We start from the raw sequence: 18,597 nt of genomic DNA, 5'->3' as shown, positions 1-18,597 counted from the left end.
ACCTGTTATCAGATTAAGCCAACTGCGGGAACTCTTGGTGACAAAGTCTGGCCCAGGCTGGTGCATTTCAATGGGGTGCAATGATCTCCTGCTAAGTATTAGTAGGGTGCAACGACCTTTGGTAGGAGGTTGATGAGTCAGGCCCAGACAGGTTTGTGTATTGTACAACTAGCCTGCCTGAGGTTTGACTGTGTTTGATTTTTAATATGCCCAATTCTTTAATTTACGATATCCAATTTTATCAGCCATAAAACTAGACCCTGCTTATGTTACGTTATGTTCCACCTATAGACAATATTATCAAATGAAGAAGGTGTGCTTAGGTATGTGGATAAAGGTACCTGCAACCCTGAAGCAAAATGGAAGACCGATTCAGTTAATTAGCTTGAATTGTTTGTGAGAAACCAGATGTTTCTTGAATGATTTTAGCCTCAAGTTAAATGGCTAGTCTTTTGGAGAATTGTTTTTGTATTCTACAAACGATGCAAAATATATTGTGCTATATGAAAAGTTTACCTCTGACTGAATTAGTTTACAGTACTTATGATGGATTAGAGTGTACTATTGAATACGTATGAATTGAACTGATTTTTGCAAAGTTTTGTAGAGAGTAGGAAGCTATTTTTAATTTCTTCATAGACCCTGGTTTTCTATTAAGTTTCACAGGTGCGAAACAGGTCTGTACAGCCCCTTGCAGCGCCTCAAACAACAGCTTGGTATGAGTTCAACTCGGGAAAAGAGAACCAGGTCAGTTTTTTCTTTGCTAATGGCACAATAGAGAGAACAGTAGAGGCAGAAGATGCTGCTGAATGTTTGCAACAGGAATTAGGTTGATTATACAGTTGGTTAAAGAACTTGACTACTACACTCATAAAGGTCAAAAATGTAGAGAAACATTGAATGTTAATGGCAAATGTTAACTTTCATTTTCCTGAACAACAAAATAACAGAATGAATGGAAGTTTTTTAGAAACCCTACAGTACAGAAGGAGGCCATTCGGCCCATCAAGTCTGCACCGACCACAATCCCACCCAGTGCCTACCTCCATATCCGTACATATTTTACCCACTTATCCCCTAACCTATGCATCTATGGTCAATTTTTAGCATGGCCAATCAACCTAACCCGCACATCGTTTGGACTGTGGGAGGAAGCTGGAGCACCCGGAGGAAACTCACGCAAACACAGGGAGAACGTGCAGACTCCACACAGACAGTGACCCAAGCCAGGAGTCGCACCCAGGTCCCTGGAGCTGTGAAGCAGCAGTGCTAACCACTGTGCTACTGTGTTGCCCCACATTAGAGCACACTGAAAGCTTTTAAATTAATTACAGCTCTAACTCCCAAAGCAAAAACAAAATTTGGGCTGCTTTACCTTGCAAGCATTGTAGACATCTTGGCAGGATTTTCCAGCTGTGCTTGCCCCAGGACCGGGAAGTTCTGCCTGAGATCAACAGACCTTTCGTGGTCCGACCCCTGCCAGCTACGATCCCCACAGTGGGCAAGACAGGAAAATTTCACCTCTTGTCTCCAATTATCAGTTAAGCCCATCTACTGTTTTATGTCATACCATTTTAGCTGTTAACCCCTTAAGGCACTATGGCCCCAATTCTAAGTGCAACAGTCTTCAAATTGCTTTGGTTCCATTTTCTACAATTGAACTTCCCAGAACTTGCAATGAACCATGAAGTAGATACTTATAACAGGTATGACGTTATTAAACTTACAGAATGGACATGTAATTGGCAAGTGACCTTCAGAGTAGGTGGTATATAATGTGAAATGGTACCTTTCTGTAAGAAGTAGCGATGGAAAGGTGGTAGGACAGGAGGGTCTCAATGACATCATTGTTACTAGAGAGGCGGTGCTCGACAGACTGGAGGAACTGATTGTGGACAAGTCCCCAGGACCGGATGGAATGCATCCGAGGGTTCTGAAAGAAATGGCGGAGGTGATAGGTGGTTATTTTCCAAACGTCGCTGGATTCCGGGGAAGTGCCGGAAGATTGGAAAACGGCTAATGATACGCCGTTGTTTAAGACGGGTGGCAGGCAAAAGGCGGGGAATTATAGGCCGGTTAGTTTAACGTCTGTTGTAGGTAAAATGTTAGAATCCGTCATCAAGGAGGAAATAGTGAGGCATCTTGAGGGGAATTGCTTGATAGAGCAGACGCAGCACGGTTTCGTTAAGGGGAAGTCATGTCTGACAAATTTATTGGAGTTCTATGAGGATGTGTCTAGGGCGGTGGATAGAGGAGAGCCGGTGGATGTGGTGGTTCTTGATTTTCAGAAGGCGTTTGACAAGGTACCTCACAAGAGGTTACTGCAGAAGGTCAGGGGGCATGGAGTTGGGGGTAGGGTGTTAGCGTGGATAGAGGATTGGTTGTCAAATAGGAGACAGAGAGTGGGGGTTAATGGGTGCTATTTGGATTGGCGGTTGGTGACTAGTGGAGTGCCCCAGGGGTCAGTGCTGGGGCCTCAGCTATTTACCATTTATATAGATGATCTGGAGGAGGGAACCGAGTGTATGGTGTCGAAATTTGCTGATGACACCAAGATTGGTGGAACGGCAAATTGTGCGGCGGGTGTGGAGAGTCTGCAGAAGGATCTAGATAGGCTGGGCGGATGGGCCAGGAACTGGCAAATGGAATTTAATGTTGGCAAGTGCAAGCTGGTCCACTTTGGTAGGAAGAATGGTAGGAAGGACTATTACTTACGTGGCGAAAAACTGCAGCAGGCGATGGTACAGAGGGACCTTGGGGTCCTTGTGCATGAGTCGCAAAAACCCAGCCTGCAGGTGCAGCAGGTGGTCAGGAAGGCTAATGGGATGCTGGCCTGCATAGCGAGGGGGATTGAATATAAAAGTAGGGAGGTCTTGCTGCGGCTGTATAGGGCATTGGTGAGGCCGCAGCTGGAGTACTGTGTGCAGTTTTGGTCGCCGCGCTTATGCAAGGATATTTTGGCCTTGGAGGGAGTGCAGAGGAGGTTTACTAGGCTGATACTGGAGTTGAGGGGGTTGAGCTATGAGGAGAGGCTGAATAAACTAGGCTTGTACTCGTTAGAGTTTAGAAGAATGAGGGGAGATCTCATTGAGACATATATGATGATGAATGGGATGGATAGGATAGAGGTGGAGAGACTCTTCCCGCTCAGAAAGGACAGTAGGACTAGGGGGCACAGCCTCAAGAAAAGGGGGGGGGGGGTGCGGTTTAGAACGGAGTTGAGGAGGAACTTCTTCACTCAAATCTCTGGAATTCTCTGCCCGTTGAAGTGGTGGAGGCTGCCTCGCTAAATATTTTTAAGACGCGGGTTGATGGGTTTTTGATAAGCGAGGGGATTAAGGGTTATGGGGAGAGGGCGGGAATGTGGAACTGAGCCACGACAGATCAGCCATGATCTTATTGAATGGCGGGGCAGGCTCGAAGGGCTAGATGGCCTACTCCTGCTCCTATTTCTTGTGTTCTTATGTAAGTATAAGGAGGACCCAGACCTTATGTGAAAGAAGTGCCAAATTGATTGAAGAGCGGTACGATCTGGGGTATAAGACATAGGAGCAGAATTAGGCCACTTGGCCCATAGAGTCTACTCCACCATTCAATCGTGGCTGACATTTTTCTCATCCCCATTCTCCTGCCTTTTCCCCATAACCCCTGATCCCCTTATTTATCAAGAACCAAAATGATATGCTAACATTTTGAAATATTAAGACTTTGCAGTGCGCTGATCTCAGACATAAAAGTGGTGATTTTTGGAGAAAGGGCAGAGAAGCTAAAGTGTGGATGGAAGACAGTTAAGCTGGAATCTCTGTATTTAAAATAGACAGAGCTAAGGCATCCCACAACCAACAGGTCAAATCTAAGCTCTGCAGTCCTGTTGCATGCAGTCATGAGTAGTTTTGGAGGGGTGGAGGGGGGCCACCCATCATTTCTGTGCAAAAGACGAGATCTTTCAGCCAAGTGGATGATCTGTCTCAGCCTCCTCCTGAGACCCCAGGACCACAGATGTCAATCGTCAGCCAATTCAGTTTGCTTCATGTGATATCAAGAGAAGGCAGAAGGCAATGGACACTGCAAAGGCTATGGACTGTAATGACATCCTGGCTTGTTACTGAAGACTTGTGCTTCATTTGCAGGGGCGGGGGAAACACACACTAATAAGTGGCAAGTATATTTATGCCACCCAAGTACAGGCAATGACTATCTACAACAATCCAACCATCTCCCCATAACATTCAATGGCATTACTGTCACTGAATCCCCCACTATCAAAATCCTGGGGGTTACTATTGACCCAAACTAAAGGGGACAACCATTTAGATACTGTAGCTACAAGAATAGAACAGAGACTGCGAACTGAGGCAAGTAACTTGCCCAAAGCATGTTGACCATCTACAAGGCAGGACTGATGGAACACCCTTCACTTGCCTAGATGAATGGTTCCAGCAACGCTCAAGAAGCTCAGCTTCATGCAGGACACAGCATTCGGTTTGATCAACACCTCATCCCCCAACCTAAAGATTCACTTCATCTATCTTTGTACACACTGCTATCACTGTACATCAAAGTACAAGATGCACTGCAGCAACTCAACAAGACTCCTTTGAGACACTTGCCAAACTTCAAGTTTTACCACCCTAGAAGGACTACGGCAGCAGATGTAAGGCCCCCACCCCTAACCAGTGTCACATCGTCCTGACAGATGCCTTAGCTCTGTCTATTTTAAATGCATCAGAGATGTTGCTGGATCTCTTGGAACTCCTTTCCCCTTTTCCGAACAATACCATTAATCTACCTATACCAAATGAGCTACAGTAGCTCAAGAAGGTGGCTCACCACCCTTTTCAAGGCATGTAGGGATAGACAGTAAATGCTGGTAATGCTCACCTACCATGATTTAAAAAAAAATCCAGGTAAGAGAACCCCCTAGTAATACTTTGAAATGGCTGGAAAGCAAGCAAAAATTAGCCAAACATGATTAGATATTGGGAAGTATTTATTTTCCTAAAGATTGATAAATGCTTGAAATTTGCAAACTAAGTTACTTAAAGGTAGGAATATTGTGGCTGCAACAGGGGCGTTTTAGGTCTGGAGCAATTTTACTTATTAGTATCCCTGACTTCAGTTTTTAAACAAATTATTTTAATTCATTTTTAATTTTAATGAGTGAAGCAAGTAACTGACCCTAAAGTGAAGTGACAAATCTAACCATAATCATTGATGAGAAAAATATGTTTATATGGGGAAAATGAGGTATTAGCAGAGTAAATATGAACCTAGCAACATAAATGTCTACCAATCAGCTTCTAATGCTTATTTTCTGAGGCCTATACTAATAATCAGTAACTTAATAATTTTTATGTAAAAATGACTAGCTTTAATTAGTGCATTCTCTTCCAATTACAGTCATCAAATAGGAGGGGGATTGAGACTTTATATCGTCATCCTGCAGAATTTCATCACTGTGACACGTATAGCAGATACTCAGTAGGCCCAAATACATTTAGATGTTCATCAGCACCTATTAGGCTGAATCTTCAGAACCCCCCAAATCAGCACAGCAATGACAATCAGGTACAGTATGAGAACAGCAGCACAAGCAGTTCTGAAGCACCATCTGAAAGCATCAGAAAACCAGTTCTCCGGAGGAAAGTATTACGGTGAGTAAAATGAAATCTAGCTTTGAGAACCAAATGCATGTTTTCATGAGATAGGGTTTGTGAAAACTGAATGTATTGCATATGTATCTGTATCTAAATGAAAAGTAGCACTAAATTCAGACAATGGCCCAGGGGAATTGTCATTGGACTAATAATCCAGCGACCATGAGAAAGATCTGTGGACCTGTGTTCAAGTCCTGCCATGGCAGATGGTGAAATCTGAATGTATAAAAATCTGGAATTAAGAAGCCTAATAATAACCATGAAGCTATTGTTAATTGTCATAAAAACCTATCTTGTTCACTAATGTCCTATTAGGGAGGGAAATCTGTCTGCCGTCCTTACCTGACCTAGTCTACATGTGTTTCCAGATCCACAGCAACATGGTTGACTCTCAAATGCCTGCTGAGGGACAGGCAATAAATGCTCATGTTCTATAAAAAAAATAATTTTAAATTATTTAAATAACTTAATTTGAATTATTCAGTTTGGGAATAAAAATGACTTTGATCAAGAATAGATTGTAATCCAATTAGTTGCTGTCTCAACTATGTTGAAGTGTTAAAATAATATTTTGATTCTTGAATTTCTATAGTAACTCAAAATACTTTCACCCAGATAGTTAAGTGCTGAATAATATCTCTGTATATGGATTACAGGTGCTGCATTCTTTAACTGACATCTCAAATTTCAGAAGGACCCGAAAACCAGCGACGTTCATAGCTGGCGTCCTGGGTAGAAATTTGAATAAAACCATTTTATTCTTTATTTTTCCTACTTTATGCACAATAAGATCTGGGACCTAAAATTCCCAAATCTGGCAAATGTTTGGCCCTGAGCTTTCCTGTTATGTGGCTAGGTACCTGTATATGGAATCACAGTATGTTTCTCAGTTCATAATACAAATGAACAAAATCAGAAACTTGTTGCATTTTGTTTTCAGAGTGTTCATCAAGTTCTCAGAATGAAATAGCTATAATTCAAATGTGGGAATTGTCAGGATTTTGTTTTTATAAGCAGCAGATAAAATGATCAAATGATTTAATAAATTACTTACCATATTTGGTCTAGACCATTATTGAATTATAGAATTCCTACTGTGCAGATGGAGGCCCTTTTGCCCTGCAGCAGGCCCTATCCCCTTATCCCCATGTATTTACCCCAATAATTTCGATGAGGTGATCTCATTGAAAGATAAAAGATTCTGAAGGGATTTGACAGACTAGACATTAAAGGGTTGTTTCTATGGGTTAGGAAATCTAGAGCATGGACACATGGTCTCTGGATAAGGAGCTGATCATTTAGGATGAGTTTTTTAAAATTAATTTGAGATGTGGGTGTCACTGGCTAGGACAAAATTTACTATCATTCTCTAATTGCCGTTGAGAAGATGGTGGTGAGCTGCCTTCTTGAACCGCTGCAGTCCATTTGGTGTAGCTATATCCACAATGTTGTTAGGAGGGAGTTTCAGGATTTTGACCCAGCAACAAAGAAGGAATGGCTATAGTTTCCCAGTCAGGATGGTGTTCCCAAGTATCTGTTTCTCTTCGAGGGTAGCGGGTGTGTTTGGAAGGTGCAGCCTAAGGAGTCTGTGAATCTCTGCAGTACATCTTGTAGATGAGAAACTCCATCGCTTAAAAGGTTGTGAATTTATGGAGTTCTCTACCTCAGATGGCTGTGAATACTTGACCATTGAATATATTTAAGGTTGAGGTTGACAGATTTTTGGTGCCTTAGGGATATGGGGAATGGGCAGGGAGGTCATGCCATGATCATATTGAAAGGCATAGCAGGCTCAAGGAGCTTTATGATCTACTCCTGATTCCAATTCATGTGTTGTTGGACTAGAATTTCCGTGGGAAGACTTAACACCATCAGATTGCCACTCTGCTTCCTTCTACTTATCCAGATCAAGAGCTGCATATTTCTTACCCAGTCTTCTAAGTCTTGATCTGGTGAGAAAAGTGCAGGCGACAACTGCTGTAAGCCAGTTAAGTTTAGAGGTACCAGCCACTTGAGAAGACAAGTAGAATGTAGGTGGGTGAGGGATTAGGGTGGTCATGGAAGATGTTCAAGGTAGTCTAGGGGTTGAGGGTAGGTAGTTGGGGAGGGGAAGAAGGCCGGTATCTTTCTTATCCAGAAGTTAGAAATGGTTTTAATCCTTCTAACATTTCTTGGATAATAGGTTTTATTCTTTTTAACTTTTCCTGGATAACTATTCTGCTAAGAGAGTTGGAATCGTTTGAAGTCTCTGATTTAATTCTGAGTATTGAATGGTTGCAGGTGCAGGGGTGATTGCCCATCAGAAGCTTCTGTCATGTATTTGAAAAGTTAATTTATCTGTGTTTTGCAGAAGGAAGAATGGACAATTGCAAGTTTGTGATGAATCAATGATCAGTGAAACTGAATCTGGTAAATACAATAGGCTGGTTATTTATCACTTCTTGGACTGTACTTCATATATATAAGCTCTTTCTACTTTCTGATCAAGCGTGTTCCATTAGGCAGATTGGTTGAAATGAGATTTGTTTGTCTGTCTAGGTATTGGCTGTGCAGTAATTATATGCTGCTTAAAACCATTGCACCCTAAGCCTCTTACTTTTATTATTCTGTTGATGAAAGAGTTTTTAAGCCTCTCCATCTGCTGAATTGTTGGTGTTGTTGCTAAACTACTAGTTGTCGAAGAGGACTGGAGAAAACTTGACTATACCTGGCTTAGTATGTTACTTGAATAACCATGTACAAATCAACACGTGGTCACTCACTGATCGGTGACAATGATGAAGAAGAGAAGCTGTCTCTGTTTCGGTTTGACCAGTCAATTAAAGAGGACTCTGAACAATCCACAGTAAATGATGAGAAGTCACAAGCTTTGGGAAATTTTGAACAAGATACTTTTTCAGATCACTTAACTAGGAATGATATTTTAAGTCAAAGGAAAGACAGTTTAGAAGATCAGACCATCAATGATTCAAGCAATTTTTTCAATCAGAGACTTCTGTTTGCATCTGATAACATAAGAAGTGATGCGCCATTTAACAGTGTGGATATTGTCAGTCAGCACAGCAGACCCCTTAGAAGTGAATCTTCTCAGTGTATTTCAACATCAGATCTCAACAAACCGCAAGAGGTTTTTGGTAAGAGCTAGTGTTTGAGAAGAGGTTTGATGGCTTGTCAACTTATACCTTCTGTAGTCTTAAATCTTTTTGAGTGTAAAGGAAATTATACGTTGGGTTTTTAATATAATCTTTGTGATTTGCTTTGATTTTCTTTTAAATAGAAATTTTTTAATAAACTGAGACAGGAAGCTATGTTTTATAATCACAATCACTGGTTTGAACTGTACTGCATTCTTGTTGCTGCCCTGTCTGAGTCATGAAACTTGGAGATTGAACCTGCAACCACTGTGTGTATGGTGTCTTGTTTGTCAGCTTTGTGCTGATCAAGACTAAGAAATGAATCACTTCTCATTTGACTACTTAGTATTAACATCAAGAACTCCAGTCACACGTGAAATGCTTAGATGTCGAGTGAACCACCTTGTACCTCCATTCCTGTCTCCAGAGAAAAAATTTCCTCTGCAGAAACCTGTGATCTTTTTGGAGAGGGTACACAATAAAGCAGTTCTCTCACACAAATCCAATCCTACAAAACCCATCCAAATTCTGTAGAAATCTATGGACAAAGATCAAGATGCACCTGGTTTGATTTATATCATTCTGGTACTAACACATCTCGGTAATAATTATATTATTGACTAATCATGACAATCAGTTTTTATCAGTTATCCTACATTCAATCCATATGTGAGACTAGGAGAATCCCCAGTAGTGGAAAGCTTTGGGAACCTTGGATCTAATTTCATCTTGTTCCCCTAAGCATGCTCCATTTACAGATGTGCTGCATTCGATAATAATGAGATATATGTGTAGTACTTTCCTTTGAAAGGAAGCTATCTAATTTGTTTTCAAGGGAACCAACATTGTCTGCTTTCACCATCTACCTAAAATTGCCTGTTTTGTTCACTCAATGAAATATGATTCCACAAATTAGTTTTGAAATTATTCTCCTTCAAGTTCAGGTTGTCGTTTAGCTCTACTGCCTAGGACAAAGTGAAATAGCTTGTCATGGACTAGGTTATCTAGTCTAGAAAAAATGATTTAGTGCTTGAAGTGATATAATGAGTGCTCAGTTTAATAGCTCAGTTATTGTATAAAATTTCTCTGCCATTACAGTCATTTATTATTTTTGTGCAGGAATCCCTTGTCTAAAATGTGTTCCAATTGCAGGTTTTAATTTTGGCATTATTTGTAAATAACTTATTCGAGGAACACAACCTCCATTTTCAGTTTAGCATTTAGTGTGCATATGTGGTCTGTTTTTTTTAAACACACAGCTGCTTCTCTTTTCTGACCTTCCTACGCTCTTTCCCTCTTCCCCCTCCTTCCTTCCCCATCTTTGCTGCTTTTGTCCCCAGTTCTCCCAATAGCCATTTCCTTCTCCTGACTCCTCAGCCTTTTTTCACTACGCAATCTGCCTGCTCATCCCTCTCAAGCTGCCTCCTCGCTCCCCCTCTCCTGACCCCTTGCTGTGAGTCAGGGATGGTGAGAGGAAAGAATTGTGGGAGTGAGGAAAGGGACAAAAGGAGGTCAGAAGAGGAGAGAAAGCAATGAGTAAAAAGGCTGTCAAGTGGGAAGAAAATAGAGTAGTAAGTTGATAGGAGCAGCAAGGTAATAAGATTTTGGGTCAGTGAGGTTCAAAGCAGCTCATAGATTTTTAATGTAAAAAAATTTTAGGTCAGGAATTTAATCCACATTCATTACATGGTTTCTTATAGGAAAGTTATTTTGTTTGAATGGTTTTTGTTTTTAGGAACACATTAGGACTGCTAAACAAAGTATTGTCAGTATATTATTGTCAGCTATTGAAAGGGTACAGAGAGATTTACAAGGATGTTGCCTGGTTTGGGAGGCATGCCTTATGAAGATAGGTTGAGGGAGCTGGGACTCTTCTCCTTGGAGAGACGAAGGTTGAGAGGCAACCTGCTAGAGGTTTATAAAATGTTGAGAGGAATAGATAGGGTGGATTCTCAGAGGCTATTTCCCCGGGTTGAAATGGTCGCTACGAGAGGACACAGATTTAAGGTGCGGGGAGGCAAGAAGTGATGTTAGGGGTAAGTTTTTCACTCAGAGGGTGGTGAGTGAATGGAATCGGCTGCCGTCAGTGGTGGTGGTGGCGAACTCGCTGGGGTCTTTTAAAAGACTTCTGGATGAGTATATGGGATTTAATGGGACTGGGGGTTATAGATAGGTCTATGGATTGGCAGGTATTGATGTGATTGGCGCAACTCGTGGGCCGAAGGGCCTGTTTGTGCTGTAGTGTTCTATGTTCTATGTTCTATTATCTGAACATTTCAAAATTGGGAGTTAGTAGTTTCACTGGAATTGATGAGTCTAAAGGTTAAAATTTCTGGGGTAAAACATTTACCATATAGCAGAGATTATAGAGAAGTAAATAGTCCTATTTTAGTAGTTGTAATTAGGATCTCGTGTATGTGCAAAGTCCCATAAAAGAGGGGGGTAGTGCCAGAGGGGACACAGCTAAGGTCCCTATATGCAAAAAAGAGAGAACAGAAATCTGGAAATTGTAGACCAGGTCAGCTTGTCATCAAAAGGGGAAAAATACTTGAATCTGTGTTAAAGGAACTGATGGAAGAAACAGAAAATCCAACTTAAAAGGCATGAGGGAGAGATTTTTTTGCTCCTATTTTTTAGGGGTGAGATCGGTGGCTGGAGAGGAAAATCGCATGGGATTCCCAAACTGTGGTCTACTGGTGGGATTTCCTGTCGCGACTGCAGCCCGCCAGTGTCATAACAGGAACTCTGACATTGCCTGTTAGATTGTCCATTCACGTCAGCAAGTGAATCATGATAGATCTCCCAGAGCATTCATCTGGTGAGCAGAATCTGATAGAGGAGTTCAGGTGAGTGTATCCCTTGGGGAGAGGATTATACCTGGGCACTGTGACAGAGTTCGGGGCGGGGGGTGGTTTCTACTAATTTCTACAGCATAATATTATGAGACCCACTCCAGTTTTTTTGGCTGTGTGCCAAACAATATAGTGGGGAAAGCCATCTTTGGTTCCTGTTGCCATTTTTCCTGGCCACAGTGCCGCTCTGCCAATTTTTGGGAAAATTCTACCCGTCAGATTTTTTGAAGTGGTAACAAAAAGAGTGGACAAAGTTAATGCAGTAAATTATACATACTTGAAATTTCAAAAGGCGTTTGAGAAGCCACATAAATGCTCATGACAAATTTTAGGATATGTGATGTTCGAATGGATAACGTTGGTTTAAAAACTGAAAAACAAAGTAAAGGACAAGGCTAGTTATTCAAATTAAATGAAGGCAGAAAGCAAAGATCAGTGCTGGGATCACAGTTCTTAATTTATATTAATAATTTGGAATTAGGAATAAGTAACTTGAGATCAAAATTTGCACATAATACCAAACTAGAGTTGTAGCCAACACTGAGAATACAACAAAATACAAGAACACATTAGTTAACTTACAGACCATGTAGTTAAATGGCAAATAAACATTCCCATTCATGGGAAAAACAGAAACAATGCTTGCACCTTTAGTAAATTAGAAACTGAATAGAGTAGCAAAGGGATCCAAGGATGTAAGTAAACATTTAATTAAAAAAAGCATCAGAAGATCAACAAAACAATTAAATACTAAGAATACACCGGATTTATTTCTAGGGAAGTAGCGTTCAAAAATAGTGACGCTTTGTTTTAATTGTATAGGACTTCGGGCAGGTCACACTTGGAACATTATGCACAGTCACAAGGAGAATGTAGAAGCAATGGAGAAATATTGAAAATGATTTACGAGAATGGTATTAAAACTTAAAAGATTATAGCTATCAGGAAAAATTAAGCAAGTTGAGGCTTTTTTTAGAAAAGAAGATTTATGAGTGATCTGATAGAGGTCTTTAAAATTACAAATTGTTGAAAAGGTTAGACACGAAGAGAATGCTTTCTCACTTGCAGGAGAATTCTAAACTAGGGGCCGTTAATACAAGTTTGTTATTAATGATTCTAGTAGGGAGGTGAGAAATTTCTTTGCTCTTATTAGGACGTGGCATGTAGACCACAAGAAGTAGTTGAGGCAAATAACTTGGATGTTTTCAAAAGGATACTAGACAAGTATATGAGAGAAAATGTGCTGAAAAGCTGAACTGATATAGATAGAATGAGGGAAGATTTGTGTGTACTGTAAGCATTAGCAAAAGCTATTTGGGCTAATGGCTTGTTTCTTTGCTATGTGTTATGGATCAAAGGCATGGATAAAGGTTTCAGCAGCTGCTAAACCGAGGCCAGGTGGAACAGCAAAAGCTGTAAACTGGAGAACCCTCTCCCTCCGGTGTACGATCTTCAGGACTCCAGAGAAATATGTTAAAATCCCTTCAAATACAGCTGCTCCAGGGACAGAAGTGGTAATCTTTATACCAATCCTATTCAGAAACAAGAGGTAGTTCAATACTGCCAATTTCATTCTTGCATGTTGTTGATGGTGACAAACTTGCCCAGATTTCATGTTGTAAAGAAGCATGCTGCAACTTCTGGTTCTTTTATGAAGCAGCAAAGGATCAATGAGCCTCTGTAGGAGAGGGAAGAGTGGGGAGCTGACCTGCTTTGTGGAATTCCTCGCTATCACACACAGCAATTGATTATAATCCTAAACTGAAAAATACTGGAGAACTTTGCATTGCTGTTTAACTTAACGTTAAAACAAGTTTTTTAACATTAGTTCCATAATCTTCTATTAAACATTTTTAAAAAGATGCAGTCAGTGAATTGGGACAGAGGATCAGCAGATTTCAGACTCTCAACAATGAAGCAGAGTCTGACAGAGAGAGTGAAGAAGTCAGCAGCACACCTGGAAGCATTGCTGGAAGACGACCAAATTCTGTGCAACCCTTCTTCACAAGAGATCTGGTAACTAATCTGAACAGTGACCTTCCTGGCTTTGCTTGCTTTTGTACCAATTTTGATCAGTGACGTTTCTTTCTCCAATACATTTCATCCTATATGTTAACTGCAATTAAAACTGCAGAATGAAATATTCAATAAGATGAGCAAGCAATTTTCCAATGAGGACGTGCATGGAAATAAAATTATGCATAAGTGCCCTTAATAAAATTTTATTTTTTTGAGATGTGGGTAACATTGGTTAGGGTATTGACCAACGTTGGTTTGCCCTGGAGAGCATTGAGTCGAACTACAGACTGAACAGGAATCATGTATAGGCAGCTTCCCTTCCTTGAAAGTTTGGCACTGCAGAATCATGTTAATTCAGAAATATTTTCCTCTCCTCTATAGTGGACCTCTAGGCCTGGAGGAACTGAAGGCTATGGTTGTATTTCAAATGCACCAAAATCATGTGAGTTTTATGGTTTTGCCTTTCCTGTATGTTAGCTTTTCACAATTTACTAACCTATGTAAATCTTTTGTACAAAGGATCTAATATCCAGTGAAACTATGCTAAACTCTATTTCAAGCTGAATAGTGTTACTTTCTTGGTTCATAATTTGGGTTTTTTTGCATTATAAATCTGGTTCTGTCATTCCCATAATAAATCAAAGCCTTATTAAAGTAGTAGGTAGCACTTTCAACCCAAATGTGTGCCACATGAGAATTGAACTATTAATCTAGGGCTGTACTCTGTTCAATGTTGTCACAGGTGTCATCTTTTATATGAGACGTTAAATTAATAGAAAATGCCTGTCAGGTTGAACATAAAAATAGGAGTGGGAGTAGGTCATTTATCCAGCGTTCACTAAGATTGTTGCTGATCTGGCTGTGGTCTTAACTTCATTTCCTTGCCTGCACCCCCACCCTGACTCAACTCTTGACTTCCTTGCTAAGCAAAAAAACTGCCTTGAATATGTTCAATGATTCAGCCGCCACGGCTCTCTGGCAAAGAGAATTCCAAAGACTAATGACCCTTCATTATTCCATATTAAATGGGAGACCCCTTTGAAATTATGCCCCCTAGTTCCAGATTTCCCTTATAAGGGGAAAATCTTCTCAGCATCTACCTTACTAGGTGCCCTCAGAATCTTCTTTCAATAAGATCACCTTTCATTCTTCTAAACTTCAGTGAGTATAGTGGCAAATATTGTGCCTTTGTTTAAAAAAGGCTACAAGGAAAAGCCTAGGAACTACAGGTTGGTGAGCCTCACATCCTGTGGTGGGTAAGTTGTCTTAAGGTCTTTTGAGAGACAGACATTTAGAGATGCAAGGACTGATTAGGGACAGTCAGCATGGCTTTGTGAGTGGAAAATCATGTTTCACAAATTTTAATTGAGTTTTTTGAAGGGGTAACCAAGCAGGTAGATGAGGGCAGTGCAGTTGATGTTGTCTATATGGACTTTGGCAAGGCCTTTGACAAGGTACTTCATGGTACACTGTTGCATAGGGCTAAATCTCACAGGATCCAGGGTGAGGTAGCTAAATGGGTACAAAATTGGCTGAATGACAGAAGCCAGAGGGTGGTTGTAGAGCCTTGTTTTTCAAACTAGAGACCTGTGACCAGCGGTGTGCCTGAGGTATCAGTGCTGGGTCAGCTGTTATTTGTCATTTATATTAATGATTTGGATGAGAATATGGGAAGTATGGTTAGTAAGTTTGCAGATGACACTGAGGTTGGTGGCATAGTGGACAGTGAAGAAAGTTATCTCTGATTGCAATGGGATTTTGATCAATTGGGCCAGTGGGCTCTGAGTGGCAGATGGAGTTTAATGTAGATAAATGCTAGGTGATGCATTTTGGTAGATTGAACCAGGGCAGGACTTACTCAGTTAATGGTAGGGCGTTGGGGAGAGTTACAGAACAAAGAGATCAAGGGGAGAGGCTCATAACTCCTTTTAAAAGTGGAGTCACAGGTGGACAGAGTGAAGAAGGCATTCAATATGCTTGTTTTCAGGTCAGGACATTGAATACAAGGAGTTGGGGTATCTTGTTGAAGTTATACAAGACATTGGTAAGGCCACACTTGGAATACTGTGTACAGTTCTGGTCACCCTATTATAGAAAGAGTGCAGAAGAAATTTACTAGGATGCTACCGGGACTTGATGATTGAGTTATCAGGAGAGGCTGGATAGACTGGGATTTTTTTCTCTGGAGCGTAGAAGACTAAGGGGTGATTTTATTGAGGTCTATAAAATAATGAGGGGCATAGATCAGCTGGATAGTTAATATCTTTTCCCAAAGGTAGGGGAGTCTAAAACTAGAGGGCATAAGTTTAACATGAGAGCAGAGAGATACAAAAGGGTCTAGAGGGGCAATTTTTTCAGAGGGTGGTGAGTATGTGGAACAAGCTGCCATAGGTAGTAGTAGAGGCGGGTACAATTTCATTTGTTTAAAAAGTGTTTAGATAGTTAAATGGGTATCAAGGGCTTTGGGCCAAACGCAGACAACTGGGACTAGCTTAGGGTTTAAAAAACAAAGGCGGCATGGACAATTTGGGCTGAAGGGCCTGTTTCCATGCTGTAAACCTCTGACTCTAGACTCAATCTTTCCTCATATGGCAATCTCTTCTTCCCTTTTGCAACCTAGTGAAACTTCTTTTAATAAACTCCAATGCAAGTATAACTCTGTGATATTCCAGGTCTGGTCTTGCCAATGCTCCATAGTTGTAATAAGACTTCACTATTCCATCCCTTTTGCAATATAGTTCAAAGAATGGCCATAAGGGATTCTGTAGCTCTACTCAAAATGGAGGAGAATGATCAAATTCCTCCCTCCACTAATGCAGCTTAACTAATCATTGTCTTTGGGACCTTACTGCATGCAAATTCCTTGCTTCTATAAGAGGTTTTCCATTCAGAAATATTAAATTCCAATGGGGGCACAGCCTCAAGATAAAGGGGGGGGTGGTTTAGAACGGAGTTGAGGAGGAACTTCTTCACTCAAAGGGTGGTGAATCTCTGGAATTCTCTGCTCGTTGAGGTGGTGGAGGCTGCCTCGCTAAATATTTTTAAGACGCGGGTTGATGGGTTTTTGATAAGCGAGGGGATTAAGGGTTATGGGGGGAGAGCGGGAATGTGGAACTGAGCCACGACAGATCAGCCATGATCTTATTGAATGGCGGGGCAGGCTCGAAGGGCTAGATGGCCTACTCCTGCTCCTATTTCTTATGTTCTTATGAAGTGCTTTGAGATGTTCTTGGTAAAGACAAAATATGAAAATACATTTTTTTCTAATTGAAATGTTAGAATACTATTTTAATATTGTTGCAGTTATTAGACCATTAATGGATCATCCTCACACAAGAAACATAAAGAAAAGTGATCCTGTAGCAAAGTAAGTGCTGAATTTGTTCATGATTTTCATTTTTAAAAATCCGCATTACAATTGGAATAAAAGATTCCAGTGTTCTAAACCACTGACTTGTGTTGCTTATGTCTTTTATCTTTCATTCCACTTTTTTTCTGCAATTTTTAGGTTCACTTCAAGGATGTACAAATATCCTTTCCCTTTTATCACCCCTGCTTTCTAGAGGGGCCTTTCTCTTTGTTCATTAGTCCATCATCCTATCTTTTCTGCTGTTTCCTAGCGTTTTCCCTTGCAATAGAAGGACTTGTTCATACTTTCTCTTCCCATTGCCTGGATCCCCAGATATTTTGCATGAAAGAAAGGTGCTGTACATTGAATTTGGAATGACGGATTAGAGGAAATAAATGTCCATGAGTGCAAATGGCCATGTTTATTTTGTTTACCCATGTGATGTGACTCGTTTCAGTTCTCACAAACAGCTTTCTCGTTGGCCTTTTTAGCCCCTCTGTGTTATTCCAACTCAACTCTAGATTCAGGAACTGTAATTTTCTGATGCACACTCTTCAGCCTTCTGACTTGAAAGTCAGACCTTTTTAACTACATATCCAAGCACAGTTCAAGGGAGGGTAAGGAAAAGAACCGTTGGCATACAGCAGAGGCTTTGGACAATTTCTTCATTGTTCTGCTGTTTCTAATATTAGAACTTTTTTCATCTCCTTCCCTGCCCCCCCCCCCACCCCCCCCCCCCCCTCCCAGTTCATTTGTTATCTTTGCTTTTTTTTTTGTTCCTTCATCATTTTGTATTTGTTTTTAACTCCGTATTTCTTTTGATCAGTGCTATTAATGTATATTTCTCTCTGCCAGTTGCTGACATGCCTTCATGTCTGTCACATTTTCAGCTATGCTATGGTTTCTTCTGTTCAGGGATAGGGGTCATGACGAGTATTAATCTTGTATCCCCTACTCCAATATTTGCTTAGTTTTTATGGTCAGTTGAAAACTTTCCATTTTTATAATCAAATTACCAAAGGCTTTCCCCTTTTTGCTACACACATGTCCCTAGACTGAGTACTCTGATAAAAGAGATTATACTGGTTTGCTTCATTACGGTCAAATTTATGCTCATGAAACCAGTCACTATAGATATATATATCACTGCCAAAACTCATGATTTTAGAATCCTCAGTGAAGAGTTGAGACCTTTATTCTATAACTTTAACAGCTATTTTCTTGGAATTCCCTTACCAACAGATTACTTCATTTTCACCAACATTTTAACCTAGTGATAATCTGCATGTATCTGTTTGAGCAGAGATCTCACTATCTATATGCAATTGTATCATTAAGGTATTTTGAATATAAACAGAACTGGGAAACTTTCAAAGCTCCTGGAGAAAAAGATCGTAAAGAATTGCGATGGGGAATAAGGGTATGTATATCTAATAGTTTACTGGAACACAGTTTTAAACTAAGGATGTCAGCACTCTTTAATAATCATTTCATGTATAACTTGTTCTTCCCAGGAACAAATGTTTTATAAGAATCAACTATCTCTCGTGAGTAGTCAATTTCTTTTTTTAATTTTCTATTGACTC

At 40.4% G+C, this 18,597-nt stretch overlaps 2 protein-coding genes across 5 annotated transcripts in view; both read left to right on the top strand.

The window, feature by feature from the left end:
* LOC145351095 (protein CEBPZOS-like) overlaps positions 1–18,597 on the top strand; it is a 652,257-nt gene that overhangs the window by 185,944 nt on the left and 447,716 nt on the right. The gene's annotated exons all lie outside the window — the stretch shown is intronic.
* The window catches only part of hyls1 (HYLS1 centriolar and ciliogenesis associated), a 29,424-nt gene that overhangs the window by 9,398 nt on the left and 1,429 nt on the right, over positions 1–18,597 (top strand). For 2 of the 4 annotated variants that reach the window (XM_080200701.1, XM_080200700.1), the window contains exons 4-11: positions 659–747; positions 5,401–5,654; positions 8,008–8,066; positions 13,505–13,659; positions 14,044–14,104; positions 16,966–17,029; positions 18,350–18,431; positions 18,526–18,558. In XM_080200701.1, coding sequence (XP_080056827.1) covers positions 659–747; positions 5,401–5,654; positions 8,008–8,066; positions 13,505–13,659; positions 14,044–14,104; positions 16,966–17,029; positions 18,350–18,431; positions 18,526–18,558 — 797 coding nt within the window. The other 2 variants (XM_080200703.1, XM_080200702.1) reach the window with 2 other exon arrangements.

This window comes from Carcharhinus amblyrhynchos, chromosome 12 (genome assembly GCF_965287045.1).
Source record: "Carcharhinus amblyrhynchos chromosome 12, sCarAmb.v2.hapA, whole genome shotgun sequence".
In the NCBI taxonomy this organism is placed as follows: Eukaryota; Metazoa; Chordata; class Chondrichthyes; order Carcharhiniformes; family Carcharhinidae; genus Carcharhinus; species Carcharhinus amblyrhynchos.
The sequence above is the reverse complement of the archived record's forward strand: the minus strand, read 5'-3'. Positions and strand labels throughout refer to the sequence as shown.